The sequence below is a fragment of the Lolium perenne genome, chromosome 4 (genome assembly GCF_019359855.2).
Source record: "Lolium perenne isolate Kyuss_39 chromosome 4, Kyuss_2.0, whole genome shotgun sequence".
Classification (NCBI taxonomy): Eukaryota; Viridiplantae; Streptophyta; class Magnoliopsida; order Poales; family Poaceae; genus Lolium; species Lolium perenne.
In genome coordinates, this window is record NC_067247.2 from 145123482 (window position 1) to 145138616 (window position 15135).

A 15135-nucleotide genomic window follows, 5' to 3' on the forward strand; every position below is an offset into this window, starting at 1 on the left:
TTCCACTAGACCAGCATCGTTCTCCTTTCTCTTGGCCATAAAGTTACTGGACCAACAGGAAACATAATTTACACGAGTGCCAGCGTTAGCACTAGCTTGTTTAGAACATCACTAAATAGTTTCTAAAAAAAAGACATGACTGAATATTAATATGCACAACTAGGGTTGCAGTCAGTTAGCCTAAAAAACGAGAATGGGCACATCAAACCTATCACCCATCAATTGATGTTTGATCCCAAGTTTTTTGTTTCTCAACTGGCCAAAGGGAGAACCCAACATACATACTGTGCATAATGTCTTGGAATGCCAAATTTTGGGATGATTCAAATCGTGTGAAATTTCATTCAAACCTACATAAAATGTGCCAGGTCATCCTAGGTGATCGTCAATGGGAATATTGTGAGCTTCTAACATCTGAAAATCGTTAGTATAGTTTATAAGCATGAACCCCTGAATATTTGATTGCTACTTACAACAATAATTTTTCACGGATATTTGATGGAAAGGTTTGGCTCTCATATCTAGCCTACCGCAGCTTTCTAGGGACAAAAGGCTTAGTTGTTGTTTGATGGGAAGGTCAATGCTCGTGTGGTTTTGACTACTATCCGGAAGTCAAAACCTCATTCAAGTCACTTATGAGTAACTGAAACATACGGCTGAGTACGTCTATCTTATGGCGAAGTACCTTGTCCGATAAATTTAAGATCTGTGGCTTCTTGCAGCAATGCTGAGCTTTTCCATAGAACAACGAAGGGTGCTTTTCAAGAACTCCATCCTAGCAGGGGCCTTGACTTCGCTAATGTTAACGGTACCCAAAGCTGTTATAGGGCTGCATGCAGGACCGGTGGAGGCTCATCGGTTTAGTCCCGCCTTGTCTAGGGGAAGAGGCTGCAACCAGCTGGTAACGGGGAGGTTTTCTCCTTGCTTCAGTCCGTACTTTTGGGATGTGGTGGGATTTTCTCTTGTAGTTGGGTCGTATGCGCAACATGTCCGAACCTAGGGTGAGTGCTGGGCTCGGCCTAGGTGGACACTAACATTAGACCTAGCATCGCCATGCCTTCCCGAGGGCCCCTCAGAGGGATGGGATGTTAAAGTTGTTGCAGGAACGGTGGAGGTTGATCGGTTTAGTCCCACCTCGCCAAGGGAAGATGTAGCAACCAGCTTATAAGGGGGAGTTTCCCTCCTCCCTTCAGTCCGGGCTTTTGGGATGGGGTGGATTTTCCTCTTGTAGCTGGGCCATATGCGCATAAACGTTCGAACGTAGGCTGAGTGTTGGGCTAAACCTGAGTGGACGCGAACAAAAGCGTACATGTAGGCCCATGAGTTGCTGGGTACGCCACGTAGGACAAACTCCTTAACTCGATCTGGATTGTACACCAGTAGTCTTGCGAATAGATTCACAATATCACAGCTCGAGCGGCGCAATGTTGGGCTTGGCAACCTCTTCGAAATCGGTGAGCAGGATGGACTTGTTCCCCTTCACAGTATGGAGGAGCTCAAACTTATCTTCATTTATCAACCATTTAACGAAAAATGTAGTCCTTGTGACGTTTCATGACTTATATGGTTAAACTTATCTTGATTTATCAACAAAAAAAGGTAGTACTTATCTTCAAATGATATACTTCAAAACCATATGCCACAAATATTGGTTTGATCCATCAGCAAAAGGGTATTATATCCTTTTGAATTGTATGCGAGTTTTGCAGCTGTCAGCAATTAACATTTTTCAACCATTATGTCTCTGATCAAAGGCATTTAACTTACGTGCATTATCATTATGCAGGGCAAGAATCTGTTTTCCAAAAGTTTGGATGAAATCCGAGTTGGTTAAGATTCAAAATTTCAAATTTCTGTAAATTAAAAGTATCTGAAGCTTCGAATGTCTTGAAATTCCCCCCGTGAAGACGGGTGACCGCAAACGATTGGCTATATCCTTCCATTTTTTTTTGAAACGATTGGCTCTATCCTTTTTTTTTTTTTTTTTGATACAAACGATTGGCTCTATCCTTGTTTTGCTCAAGTCGTTGTCCTCGCTCCGAGCAGCAAAACCTTTTCAGTCCGCCAACCAACGGCGGCTTGCCGTCCGCCGCCGCCACCATGCTACACCTCCAGATGCGCCCTCTGCCTCGCGTTGCCCCCCACACCACCGCTGCTGCGCTCTCCTCCTCTCTCCACCGCCGACTCTCCCTCTCCGCCTCCGCCTCCGCCTCCTCCTCCTCCTCCACCTCCGCCTGCGCCGCCCCATTCTCCACCGAAGAGTACCTTGTGGCCACCTGCGGCCTCAACCAAGCCCAGGCCCTCAAGGCGTCCAAGAAGCTCCTCAACCTCAAGTCCGCCTCCAACCCCGACGCGGTGCTCGCCCTCCTCGCCGGCGTCGGCCTCTCCGGCCCCGACATCGCCGCGGTCGTCGCCGCCGACCCGCTGCTCCTCCGCTCCAGGGTGGACAACATCGCGCCCCGCCTCGCCGCGCTCCGCGACCGCCTCGGCCTCACCGCGCCCGAGATCGCCAGCTTCCTCCTGGTCGGCGCGGTGGCGCTCCGCTCCTGCGACATCACCCCCAAGCTCGAGTTCTGGATCCCCTTCTTCGGCTCCTTCACCAAGCTCCTCCAGACCGCCAAGAGGAACAGGTCCATCCTCACCAGTGATCTCGAGAAGGTCGCCAAGCCAAACATCGCGCTGCTCGAGCAGTGCGGGCTAAGTGTTTGTGATATTGTCAAGCTGTCCACGCCCTGCTCCAGGCTGCTAGTGTTCAACCCGGAGCGGGTCAAGGCGTTCGTGCTGCGTGCCGAGAAGCTTGGCGTGCCCCGCTCCTCGTACATATTCAAGTACGCGGTCGGCGTCGCCTGCTCCATCAGCGAAGACAAGGTTGCCGCGAGGATGGAGTTCCTGAGGGTCGCCCTTGGTTGCTCCATGGACCAAGTGCGTGCCGCGGTCCGCAACAAGCCGCACATTCTGGGAGTGTCCGAGGAGAAGCTTCGTCGCAAGATAGAGTTCATGGTCGCCGAGGTTGGTCTGGACCCGGAGTACATCGTCAAGAGGCCCATGCTGTTTACCTACAGCCTCGAGAAGCGGATGAAACCGCGGCACTATGTCGCCAAGATCCTGCAGGCTAAGGGACTCATGAAGAAGAGCGTCGGCTTCCGTCGATTAGTTGGCTATGGTGAGAATAGTTTCGTGGCGACATACATCGACAGTAACAAGGACGCTGTTCCTGGTCTTGCTGATGCTTATGCAGCAAATCGTGCTGGGAAAATGCTTTCTGATGTCCAGCTTTGAATGGAGACATTAAAGGTTCATCCTATATCTCAGGCTCATAGCTAACATTGCACAGTGTGCACTGATATGCATTAGTTCATGGTAGTAGGTGCAGAAATAGTGATTTGGTCACAAAACTATGGCAATCTCATCTCTTGTGATGTAATTCATATGTTTCAATTGTGGATGCCTGTGAAGCAACTTGATTGCCTCAGTTTTCTGCTACAACCAATTTCACATTGAGAAAATAGTGTTTCTACAGCTAAATTGTATCTCCCTTGTGCCTTAGACGTTCTCTTACAACTTCCATGTTTCCACTAACATTTTAGTTTGCATTTTTTTTTGTTGCGTAGTCAAATTGTTTTTGCCTAACTATGCACATTCGTTACTTTACTAAAAAAAATTACAACTTCACTGAAATTTGATTTTGGAAAAAAATAGCCCTAGGGAACATAACTTCTGTTAACACCTCATATCTTTTTTTTTTTTCGGGTAACACCATATCTTTAATGTAAAGTGAGTTATATAACAACCCAAAACTTATACTCCCTCCATCCCATAATAGAAGATGTTACTACACCCAATATAGGAGTATTAGTTATAAAAATTTCTTATATTATGGGCCGGAGGAAGTACTTACAACGTTAAAAGTGTGGAGCTCACTGGTGACAACTGACAATGTTCATCTCGATAATGACCTAGGACAGCTCACCATAACGGTTCATGATTTTTTCATGTAAATTGGAACATACCGTTTTGCAACTTTTAAACATTTCTCCTATAAATGATGCTAGAGTACCCGGCCAACCAGCCCATCCAAAGGGGCAAATCAATCTGGGTCACACGTTTGCCTCTGCACAGTAAATCTTCTATCCCACTTTTCACCACAGCCGTTGGATCGGTCAAAATGTTTCTCACTCCTTCGGCTTCGGAAAGGCTCCATGACGCGTGGGACCGGCCATGTGCGGGCCCCGATGACGAGAGGCAGACACGCCCGTTCCTTCAGTCGCCTTGTTTTTCCTCTCCACAGGGCACGGGTGAAACCCTAGATCGCTCCTCCAATCCCCGGGCCTCATTTCCACCCAATCCCCGTTTCTCCTCTCTCCTCCTCTCCAATGGTGGCGCGCCGCTCTCCCCGGCATGGAGACGGACGGGAGACCGCACGCAGGCGGGCTTCCGTGCGGCGGCGCCGTCGGCTGCGCACGGCGCCCTTGGCCGCCGCGACCTGCTCGCGCCTCCCCGACGCCGGCGGCCTCCTGCGCATCCTCCTGCCGGAGGCGAGGCTGCGGGAGAAGCGAGACGGGGCCGGACGGGACGGCTGCCGCGCGGCTTCCATCCCTTACCTCCGCGGCCCTTCCTCCTCCCGCACGTCGTCGTCGTGGATCTGCCGGCGGCGCGCGATTTCCAATGTTCGTGGAGGCGGGATTTGGAGGAGCTGCGTCGTGGAGGTTGCGGGCCGGCCGGCTGCCACGCCGATCTCCATGCCTTCCCGCCGCTGCTGCCCTCCTTCCAAGCCAGCGACGGGAGAGGTTGCACGAGTCTGGGAGGCGGCGGTATCGTCCTCCACCGCCTTCAGACCTTGTGCTAGGCGCGGCTGGAGCCCTTCAACCTTCCAGCACGCTCGCATCTGCTGTCCAACCGTAGGAGGATGGCTCGCTGCGGTGGCGGACCAACCATCGGCGGAGATCGAGCTTAAGCTCTGATGCATTGCTCAAGCTCTGATGCATTACCGCATCTCCGCCCAACCAGGCGCGCCGCTGTCTCTCTGTCTAGGTGCTCGTCTCCGCGCTGCAGTCTTGGTCGTCTCCAACTTGTTAGGCCCATCTATGAGGACCTTGTCTACTGCTACCTCAAACGTAAGCTGCTATACACTTTTTTTCCAGGTCTTCTACTTATATCGATTGGTTGGTTCTGCAATTTCTATAGACAAGGAGAGATGCATTTGTTGAGATGGTCTTGATGCATTTGTTCAGATGGACCTGATGCATATTTCGAGCTTGGAGTTTCTTGTGTATATGCAGGTGAATTCTTAATCATGTGAGGCCTTTGATGGATCAAGCTCCCACAGTCATTCCTGGGTTAAAGTAATGCGGTATTGCAACTTGTTGTCTCACTGAAATTCTTGCTATTGATGCTTGCATGAACCAATTCCAGGGTGGATTAGTACATATATATGCTATAAATATTCAACCTTCCGGTGCTTGTTAGTCAAATATATATGGATAGGGTTTGTACGCTGATCTTGGAGTTTTCAAAGCCTTCTATAAAATTATTAGCTAGCTACTTCAGTGACTAGGCGGATTTGCATGCGTTCAACTTGCTCTTTGTTATTAGGCTGCTTCTTTCAGGGTTAATGTGTGAGTTCCTCTTTTCAATTTAGGAACTCCACCCTATGTGTAAATGTTTTTATTTATTTATTGCCCTTCCTCTTCCCATTAACTCATCCCTAGCACGAAGAGGTTTCCCACTGCTATTGCTTCCAGACAGGATGGGAGGCTGTTATTTAGGAAGTGTTCATGGTACCAGGTCTCCTTTGACCAGACCGTTTCAGAATGCGAACAAGGTAATAATAATCCTTATGAAAACACACATAATATTGTTTTAGGTTCTACGAATTTGTATCTTATAGCCACATTTGTGTTATGGCCAGAACATACCATTTCTTTGTTCCGAGTAAGCTTCATTTTCATTATTTAGCAGTGCAATGCAAAGAACTCTAATTTAAACCTTACAGGTCATACTATTCAAAGCTTTCCAAAGAAACAGTGAGCTTGGTTGTAGATAGTCTATTGAAAAGATAGAAGATATGGTATCTTGCAAGCAAATGTTAGCATACCTGTAAGTTGTGTTTAGTAAATTTTGACTTTCTATTGTGTGATTACTGTTCCCTTGATTGACAATCTCAGTGCGTGCTTTACAGATTGCTAATTAATATTGTAATGCAATCTTGTACTGTCACACACACTTTCTTTTAAATTGCTTAAATAGATATCAAAATGCATTTTTGTATTATTTTAATTACTAATATTCATCCTGTTTTGTCAGCCTGGAAAGATGAAGGGAAGCTTCTGCTGGTCAAAGATTCAGACATTGGACACACATATCATCTCCTACGACTCTTGTCACTCTGATGATCTGCAGGATGCACAACAGGTGTTTGAAAACTGAGGTGAGGTCTACATATTCCATAACCTCTGCTTTCTACGTATGGGTTTGGGATTTGAAGTTGCTAACCAGTTCCATATTCTGTTAAACGTGTGCATTGATTCAGTCTTTTGTGTTAAAATATATCTGCTTTGACCCAGAAACCCTGATGAAACGTGTGCAAGGTTGTGACAGCTAATGCACCACATCAAAACTAACCACACCCAGTTACTTAAGTGGCTCAATCAAAAGGACTGGCTTGGAAATTTCTGTTTTAGTACATACTATTGTTTTATTTGTTAGTTGACGTGATTGTGATTTTCTTAAGTACTGGCTTGGAAATGTTTGTGGTGTGTTCCTTGGCCTGCGTCTGTTAGTGCAAATCTTCTTTTGTATAGCCGGGATAGAGAGATAGAAATATTTCAGATATGCTGGTGGTTGCTGGTGCACTTGCAAGTAAATGCAATAGATCAGGTTGGCTTCTCATGCTTATACAGAAAGTAATTCGTTAATAGGTTACTCTTAAGATTCCTATTGTTTGGCTTTGTTAATGTGATAAGCAGAAGTCCATTTACTGTGGTGTGTTCGCTTTGGCAAAATGGTGGTCTCCCCTAATCTGTTTGTTGGAGGTACGATCTTCCTTCTCCCGCTTGGAGGTATGATTTTTTATCGTAAAAATTATATGTGGTTTCTCTTATAAAACTATTTGTTAATCACCACTGGTTATGAAAATCTGCACTACACTTTTATGTTTTTCGACAAGGTAAGTTAGCAGCCTTTTTCCTATGCTTTGAGTATCAGCTCTGCACACGTTAGTTAGTAGCGACAAAGTTGATGCTCAAGATATAAAGTACTTGCAGCCTTGCGCCGTCTCTCCCCGGATGGCGCCGTTCGGGGACGGTCGCGGTGGGGCAGTGGCACGTCGCCACCGGCGGATGGACTGGATGGGACCAGCGGCGAGTAGGGCCATCGCCCGTGACCTCGAAGGTGCGCTCCGTCTGCCTCGGGAAAGGAGGGCGGCTCCGGTCGCTGCAGGAGCTCCGATGGCGGCGGCGGACGGATTGGAAGGGGACGGCGGCGAGTGGGGGAGGACAGACTGGATGGTCCAGCGATGAGCAGGGCCGCCTACCGCGAGCTCGAAGTTACTCTCTGCGTCACGCGATTGGAAGTACTAGGCGGCATCGGACACGGCGACGACGGTGTAGGAGGGCGGAAGCGGCGGGGAGTGGGGGTCCTCATCTGACCAGTCGTTCGGCCGACCAAGGCTAGGAAGGCAGCCGTCGGCGACAAGGATCTAGATTTCGTCAGGGAGCCCTTCCCCACCTACGAGGCGTGCACGAAGTGGCCGAAGCGCTACCAGCGGCGCCCGTGAGGTAACATGTCCTTCCTACTGTTTCCATTCCAGATCTCTAGCGCTCACTCGGTTATTTTTGTGTTAAATATTTTCCATCTCGTGTTGTGTTTCGCGCGGGCCAGATGAGGAGGAGGACGTCAAGGCGCGGTGTCACTACCGCTGTGTGCAGATCGACAATATAGTCTACATGCTTGATGACGATGTGTATGTCCAGGTACTGAACAGCTCTGCATTTTTTGCTCTCTGACTTTTGTGGTTACACTTGCATCGAGTAGCCAAATGTTGCTTAACACGCGGCGCCGCTGCTGTGGAGGCCCGCTCTAGGAATGACGGTTGGGCCCATGCTTGCGTGTGACCATTTGTTTGAGACAGTGAGGGTACGTGCTCGCGTCGCGCCACTCCTATAAATGTTGGTAGACTACCCAGCCACCCCGGACCTGACCACCGGATGCACATGGACGGTGGCTGCCGAGGCACTGGCACGATGGCGGTGGCAGCGCGGGGAGGCCGGTGACCTTGGGTGCTGATGAGTTGTTCACTTGCAGGTGCAACCAATCAGAAATTGGGGAGTGCTTTGCTACCATATCTAAATTGGAAAGAAAAACCAAGGTACTGATTTATTAAGCGTAGTGTCCCAACTACTACAAAAAAAAAGGTACAAATGTAAATACATAGCTGTTAGTGTTAGTGCTGACTGTAGAATTTCTTAATCCCAGGCCATAGGTTGTGTGCTATCATTTTTCTGGAACACTAGCCTCTAATACTTTGACAACTCTAAATCAGTCTTTCAGTTTAGTTTGGTGGATCACATGCTAATATACCATGGAAAAGATTATTATGCATGCAGTTTTGTTCGAATGCATCCAATACTTCTGTGCACTGAAAGTTCTACACACATCTATTTTCTAGGTTGCGAACAACGGCACGGATGCCATTGCTAAAGCCTATTCCAGCCATTTGGTGAGCTCATTGTTGACAACAAGGCTATGTTGTACTTTGAAAACGGAGCCACATTTTGCAAGTTTTGGTGACTCTTCAGAGTTCTTCATTGATCCTGGTGGCACACTGATAGCCTGAAATTTTATCCTCTTGGCAAGAACATGAGCAACCATCCTTACCTGTCGAATTCTTGTGGAGCAATGCTGCCAAGGTAACCATTCACACATGTTGCTTTTTAGAGAGCTTGATTATTACAAGGTGGGAATTCATTGATTCTGATCCATAATATGCAGGGCCCTATTGTACTACTTGTCTTGCTTGTTCTTTTCGCATTTATATTCTACGAAGAAGCCACACTGCTGATCCATGAATTATATATGATACATGTGCAGAATTCTATGGTTCTGAGAATTGCTATTTTGGTTGTACAGGATTATTTTCGGTGGCCGCCCCCATGTGTTATGTTCTTTTTGCCCCTTAGATGATTATTTTGCTCATACTGAGTTATGTGGTTTTTCCGTGTTGGGTTGGTTGGTATGTCCTTGCTTATTTTTGATATAACACATGCGTGCTTATAATGAGAAATAAGGCTTACATGAGTATGGAGGATTACTGGTCAGTGTAATTGGACTACCTGGGCATCAAGGCGTCCAGTATAGATGTGCAGAGAAGGACGAAGAGCACATCCTTGAGCAGTAGTTCAGTGATGCCTGGTATGTCTGTTTATGTTGGGATAATAAAGCTTTGTTTTAAGGAATTTGGACGGTGTTGGTGGATTTGAAATGGTGGAAGGAGAAATGAAGCTGAGGCCGTGTGCCCATGTCAAAATGTACAGCCGAATATCGAGGTTTATTTTCTTTCTTTCCTGGAGGTGCTTTTGCTTTTTCTTTAAAAGACTACTGGAACCTGTGTTTCCCCTTAACAACCAATTCTTAGTATTGAACTACGTATTTTGCTATCTGGTCCAGTGACATTTTATTCACTATTCATACGGAGAAGATATGCCATTGGTTGGGGTGACATAACGGCATGTGTTGCAGCTCGATGAGTCGGCCCAGCCAGGTCATGCTCCACGAGTATCTTTGCTTTTATGCTTCTCTTTTGAATTTCATAAATTTTATAGATGTATGCTTGTACCTGAAAGGTAAGATTTTGATACAAAACTAAACCTTTATTAGGAAACCCCTTGGATAAATAGGTAATCTTGATGGAGGAACTATTCCTACCCAGGCTATTATCATTTTGTTTTGTGCAAACAGAGATCCAGCGCTAGAAATATTCTTGATATGGTCAAGGTTCTGTTCTCTGTAGATGAGGAAAATCTTTTGAATCAACATAATTGATATATATTCCCATTTTAATAGCATAATGCTTAGTCATATTGGTTGCCTATACTTGCTATGTATTAACCGGTTAGTTAAATAATTCTGATGACATCTCTGCTCTATGGGAATAAAACAGAATTGTAGGAGTTGGCTCTCACATGAGACCAATAAAATAAGTATTTTGTTTAGTTTTTTTCTGCCTTGTTTGCTTACTGGAACAAGCATCATATTATTGATTTATGCCTTGTTTGCTTCAGGCCTTCTGTTATTTCATACGTTCCAATGAACCTGAAGAATTGATATTATGTATCCCTCTTCTGTTATTTTCAGCAAACAATCAAAGTTTGATCATAGTGTAGGTCATATGCTAAATAGTTTGTTGGTTGCATCTAAATTCATGAGACATCTGTTGGCGATTCAAAATTTAAAGTGAGTTTCAAACGATTCTGTCCAATAAAGTGTATACCAAAATGAAATTCTTTATGTTTGGCTGAGCTAATGGACTTAAATTCAGCAAATAGAGTTATTCAGTGCGACTTTACCCACACAATATGTTATATGCTGATATGTGATTACTTTGTTTTCTATACATCACTTTTGCTGGTGGAAGCTAGCAGATTTTTGGCATGTATAAACTTATTGGAAAACCCTTCTAGGTATGCATAGGCGAGTGTGCTTGGATCCGAGGCCACCTCTCTTGGATTCCTATCAAGAGCTCGGCTTACGGCACAGCTGTTGACCAAGCGAGAGTTTTTGTGATGAGCCAGGTGCGCTCCTGGAAGAAAAAGAGGACGACACAAGGGAACCGTCGCCGCGTGGACGTCGCAGTGCCTCCCACACGGTGTTATTGTGGTAGCATATCATCGCCGCTCTAGGCGACCCCGTGGTGCTAACCACATGCGTTGTCGGAACATCCATTCGATGATTCTGCCTATACCCACCTGCCTGTAGCCTGGGAGTGTGTCGTCTCAACTGGAGCCTGAAGCACGCTACACGGTAGCAACCAACATTGCTATCCATGTTGAATATTGCTGCTGCAGGTTTGCTCAAACTCCACATTTTTGTTTCCCCCCTCTTGTGTACTATATTGACTTTGTTTTGACCTCCAGGCCTTCTACAGACTACATCTAATCTCTTTCTTTTCTCATCATGCAGCAGCCAGGAATGCTGGGGATAGAGGTCGGTGAAGACCTTGCTTGCCTGTCGAATGAACCAACTAATGAGAAAATCAAATAAGCTGTCCAGGGACTGGTTGTGGTAAGTGTACACTATTTGAATCATCCAATTGTTGTTTTAAAGTTGATTGCCTTAGGGCCTGTTTGGTTCCCAGCCACACTTTGCCAAGCCAAAGTTTGGCAATTTGGCATGTGTTTGGTTCTTGCCACACTTTAGAGCTGCCACACTTCACTATTCATATGGTCCACTTGTCATAGAGTGAAATTTTTGCCAACTTTTGCCACACTTTGTGGCTTCCAAAATCCTAGCCACACTTTTGTGGCTGCCACACTTGCCAAAGTTAGGCTTGGCAAAGTGTGGCTGGGAACCAAACAGGCCCTTAATCCACTGTTTCTCCTAAAGGACAGGAATATGGATTCAATGAAAGACAAACACTATTTGCTTAGAAACGTTCCTGTTGTTTTTTCGTACTTTTTAGTTTGCGTTGTTTACTCTTTGCAAAACACTGACTGTCTTCTGCTCTTTACATTTTTGAGGTTTAATAACAATTTGCCTCTTGAGTTCCACATAACCATGAACTGATGTGCGTAAGTGCTCATACCCCACCACTAAGTTCATATGTATAAATCTGGTGGGTTGGAGTTTGCTGTGAAAGTCCTGAAAAAACATGGAGGACGACGATGGATTAGATAGTGCAGAGGAAAATAATATATGGTGCATGTGGCCTATCCCACTTTGCCATTTTGAAAAAGAAACAAAATCTATCTGTTAATTTGAGCGTATGTTGAATATAACAATACTCAGTTTGGTGCACATTTCTGATTTTTATGGTAGTATGTGATAAGATTTCTGAACTTCAATTTTACCATAGAGCACAAAAGAATATAATAAGTTATATGTATGCGATCAGGTTCATTTGTGATTCTAAAATAGGGACCTAATTTATTTCTCTTGCTCACTATAATTAACTAGAAACATATATTGCTAATAATAGGAATTTCTGTTGAAACTCAGCTCAAGCTTAATAAACATTGAGAGCAGTGATGTTTTCTTTTATTGTCGAGAGTGCGGAAGAAATCTGAATAATCAAATTTCAAGGTTAGAGTTTTCTTTCAATATCCATCTCCACGGTTTTCCATATACTTGTGTTTGGATGCCATGCCACCTTAAGTTAAGTATAATGTATGTATATATCATGTTGCATGGTCCATCCAGTGACACATGTGCAAATATAAAGTTTCATCATGCTACAACGCTTCTTGAGAGAAAAGAACCAGACTGATTCGGTATTTTTTTTTGCAGCTCAAATTCCATATTGTTTTCAGGTTGTTCTTCACTGCTTTGTGTTCTTCAACTTTCTGTTCAGCCTGATACAAAAAAATGCATTGTATTGCTGTACGATATACCTCTGAACACAGTTCAGCTAAAATGTCGCTTGGACAGAGCACTATTGTTTCTTGTTTTTGTAGAGTTCTTATTACGATTCCCTTTTAGGTGTATGAAACACTTCTTTTCAATTTCAAAAGCAGCTGTGTTGGGTATTTGAGAATGGTGGCAGCACTACATGAGGGTATGACACTCTGGCAATTGGTTTTACTCCCTTCTCTATTTTGTATTGTTGGATATATTGACGTAAGTATGATACGATTAATAATGACTTAGATCTATTGGTAAGTTCTTGGTTGGCCTTTCCTTTCTCACTCCATCTGTGTGTTGATTTGATAACTACTACAACATGCAGGTATAATGTGTGGGCAATTTTTTCCTTGGTTCTTCAGGCTGCATTGCAATAGTTGGGGAGGTGTTGGAGAGGAACGGGAATTGTATAACTGCAGTCTCCTGTAATCATCCTCCCTAAACTTTGGTGTGTCATTCTTGCATTTGTTGTACTGAACTGAAGTTTTAATATTGTAGTCCTCGGGTTTTAATTAATTCGGAAACCTAAATTGTATACATATTGGTGTTTGTTCTATGCTTTTTAGTGATGATCCTGATGTATATTTACTGGAGAATAATAATTTTACTTCACAAATGCTTCTTATGAAATAAGACATCGGAGTAACAGTAGGTATATTTCCTTGATCTACCGATATTCCTTGTTTGTTGAAACATGTGGTTTGTTGACATACAATGCATTCTTCGCATCAGATGATTCAGGGGTTGAAGTAGCGTGTCTCTCCTATGCAAATCATTTTTATTACCCTTGTACATATGTTTCCGTTTAAATTTTCTTTGTTTAAGAAAGCACTTGCTGTAGCATGTCCATTTATCTATTTTCCTATTTTTCTGTTCATTACATTCGCTTATGCTCCAAGATGCAGCTCAAAATACTGTTGTTTGTGTTGTGTCCTCAATCCGAGCATATTTTGAAGTGGTTGCTTTGAAATTTTACTTTCCTAAAAGAACGGACGTCCACCAAATTTATCCTTTATGATATATCATAACCTGTGGTGAAGCTCCCTAAACACTTTCTATATGGCCTAGGGTGAGATAATTGTCATCATGCATCTAGAATGAAAATGGGATGCTCATATATTTCCATCCTTTCAGGGCACTCCATTTTCTATTTGTATTATATATATGCACCCTATGCTAATAAAAGGTAAAAGCAGCAAACAAATTAATGTAGATTTTAATGGTTCCTGCTTTTCGGGTAATTGAAATTATTTTGTGTGTGTTTGCTTTCCATAGTTAATGTCATGTAGATTACTGGGCTCTTGTGCATTGTAGGAGATCGTGAATGGCAGAATTAGGTTACAGATAGTGTGAGACTGTGAGCTAATTTGGAACATCTTTTTTGCTTCACCATGTAGTACCTACCTTAGTTTTGCTATTTCTCAAACTTTATGATACTATGGTCCTTTGTAACTGCAAAGAGAAATCTACAAATAATATGTCAAGTGCTCAAAGTGAATATGTAAATTGAGTTAATTTGTGGTATTACGTAGGAGCTTATATAACTAACTAAATTGAGTTAATTTGTGGTCCTTTGTAACTGCAAAGAGAAATCTACAAATAATATGTCAAGTGCTCAAAGTGAATATGTAAATTGAGTTAATTTGTGGTATTACGTAGGAGCTTATATAACTAACTAAATTGAGTTAATTTGTGGTCCTTTGTAACTGCAAAGAGAAATCTACAAATAATATGTCAAGTGCTCAAAGTGAATATGTAAATTGAGTTAATTTGTGGTATTACGTAGGAGCTTATATAACTAACTAAATGCAGGCGTGCGAGAGGTGCAGTTGACCACAGCTGAGTACCTCAGTGCGCTTACTTTCGCTCATGTCATGAAGAGACTGGCGGCCTGCTGCCGAGGGAGGTGACACTGACTGCGCTGAGCGGATGTCATCTGAAGAATCATACGGTGGCTTGCCATGCACAGCACCGTGCTCGGTTTACCTTGGGCTCATCATCAAGGACGATGGCAACAATCAGGCCTGATCTGGAGGCGGTGTGGTCAGCGAGTCCTCTGTCGAAGGAGGCGAGGACCAGCATGAGGTTTCATAACTTAAAATCATTCAGTAATTAATCTTCAAGAAATGTATTAAGAGCATCGTGTAGAAGTTCATGATTGTTTGACTCAGTTATGGCAAATGAAGCAAATGAGTTTTTCATGTATTCTTGTTTGTAGCAAAGTATAAGGGCAATAATTTTTTCAGATAGCTTATTAACATTTGTTAAACAGTGGAGATGTTGCTTGTTCCTTCACCATACCACATGATGGAATGATGTGTTGCAAGATATTAAAATACTTAAATTTCGAGTTAATTTTTAATATTAAAATAAGGTAAAACTTATGGTTTAAATTCCGACTTGATTTTGCCATTTGCGCGATAGCGCAACGGGTCATCTAGTAAGGGCTAACCTCAGCTTGAAATTAATAAAGCCACGAAACCGGCAGATACATAGTGCATATAGAGCAAACACAACTTACAA

The 15135-nt window shown here is 44.0% G+C and overlaps 1 protein-coding gene and 2 long non-coding RNA genes across 7 annotated transcripts; all 3 read left to right on the top strand.

Annotated features, from left to right (window-relative positions):
* Positions 1-2008: 2008 nt before the first annotated feature.
* LOC127294132 (transcription termination factor MTERF8, chloroplastic-like) lies at positions 2009-3523 on the top strand. Its single transcript, XM_051323891.2, has one exon. It carries the CDS (start codon positions 2101-2103, stop codon positions 3277-3279), a length of 1179 nt encoding a protein of 392 aa, XP_051179851.1. The 5' UTR covers positions 2009-2100; the 3' UTR covers positions 3280-3523.
* Positions 3524-5587: 2064 nt separating this feature from the next.
* LOC127348685 (uncharacterized) lies at positions 5588-7777 on the top strand. Of its 2 annotated transcripts, none has more exons than XR_007879873.2 (4): positions 5588-5821; positions 5993-6096; positions 6304-7058; positions 7263-7777. It is a non-coding gene; the product is annotated as an uncharacterized lncRNA (long non-coding RNA). The 2 variants fall into 2 exon arrangements; XR_007879874.2 differs by having other exon boundaries at positions 6304-7031.
* A 2935-nt stretch (positions 7778-10712) lies between these two features.
* LOC127294133 (uncharacterized) lies at positions 10713-14897 on the top strand. Of its 4 annotated transcripts, none has more exons than XR_011744452.1 (4): positions 10713-11060; positions 11176-11277; positions 12499-13037; positions 14425-14897. It is a non-coding gene; the product is annotated as an uncharacterized lncRNA (long non-coding RNA). The 4 variants fall into 4 exon arrangements; XR_011744453.1 differs by lacking the exon at positions 14425-14897 and adding an exon at positions 12191-12294 and having other exon boundaries at positions 12499-13209; XR_011744451.1 differs by lacking the exon at positions 14425-14897 and having other exon boundaries at positions 12499-12766; positions 12938-13209.
* The last annotated feature ends 238 nt before the right edge of the window (positions 14898-15135 follow it).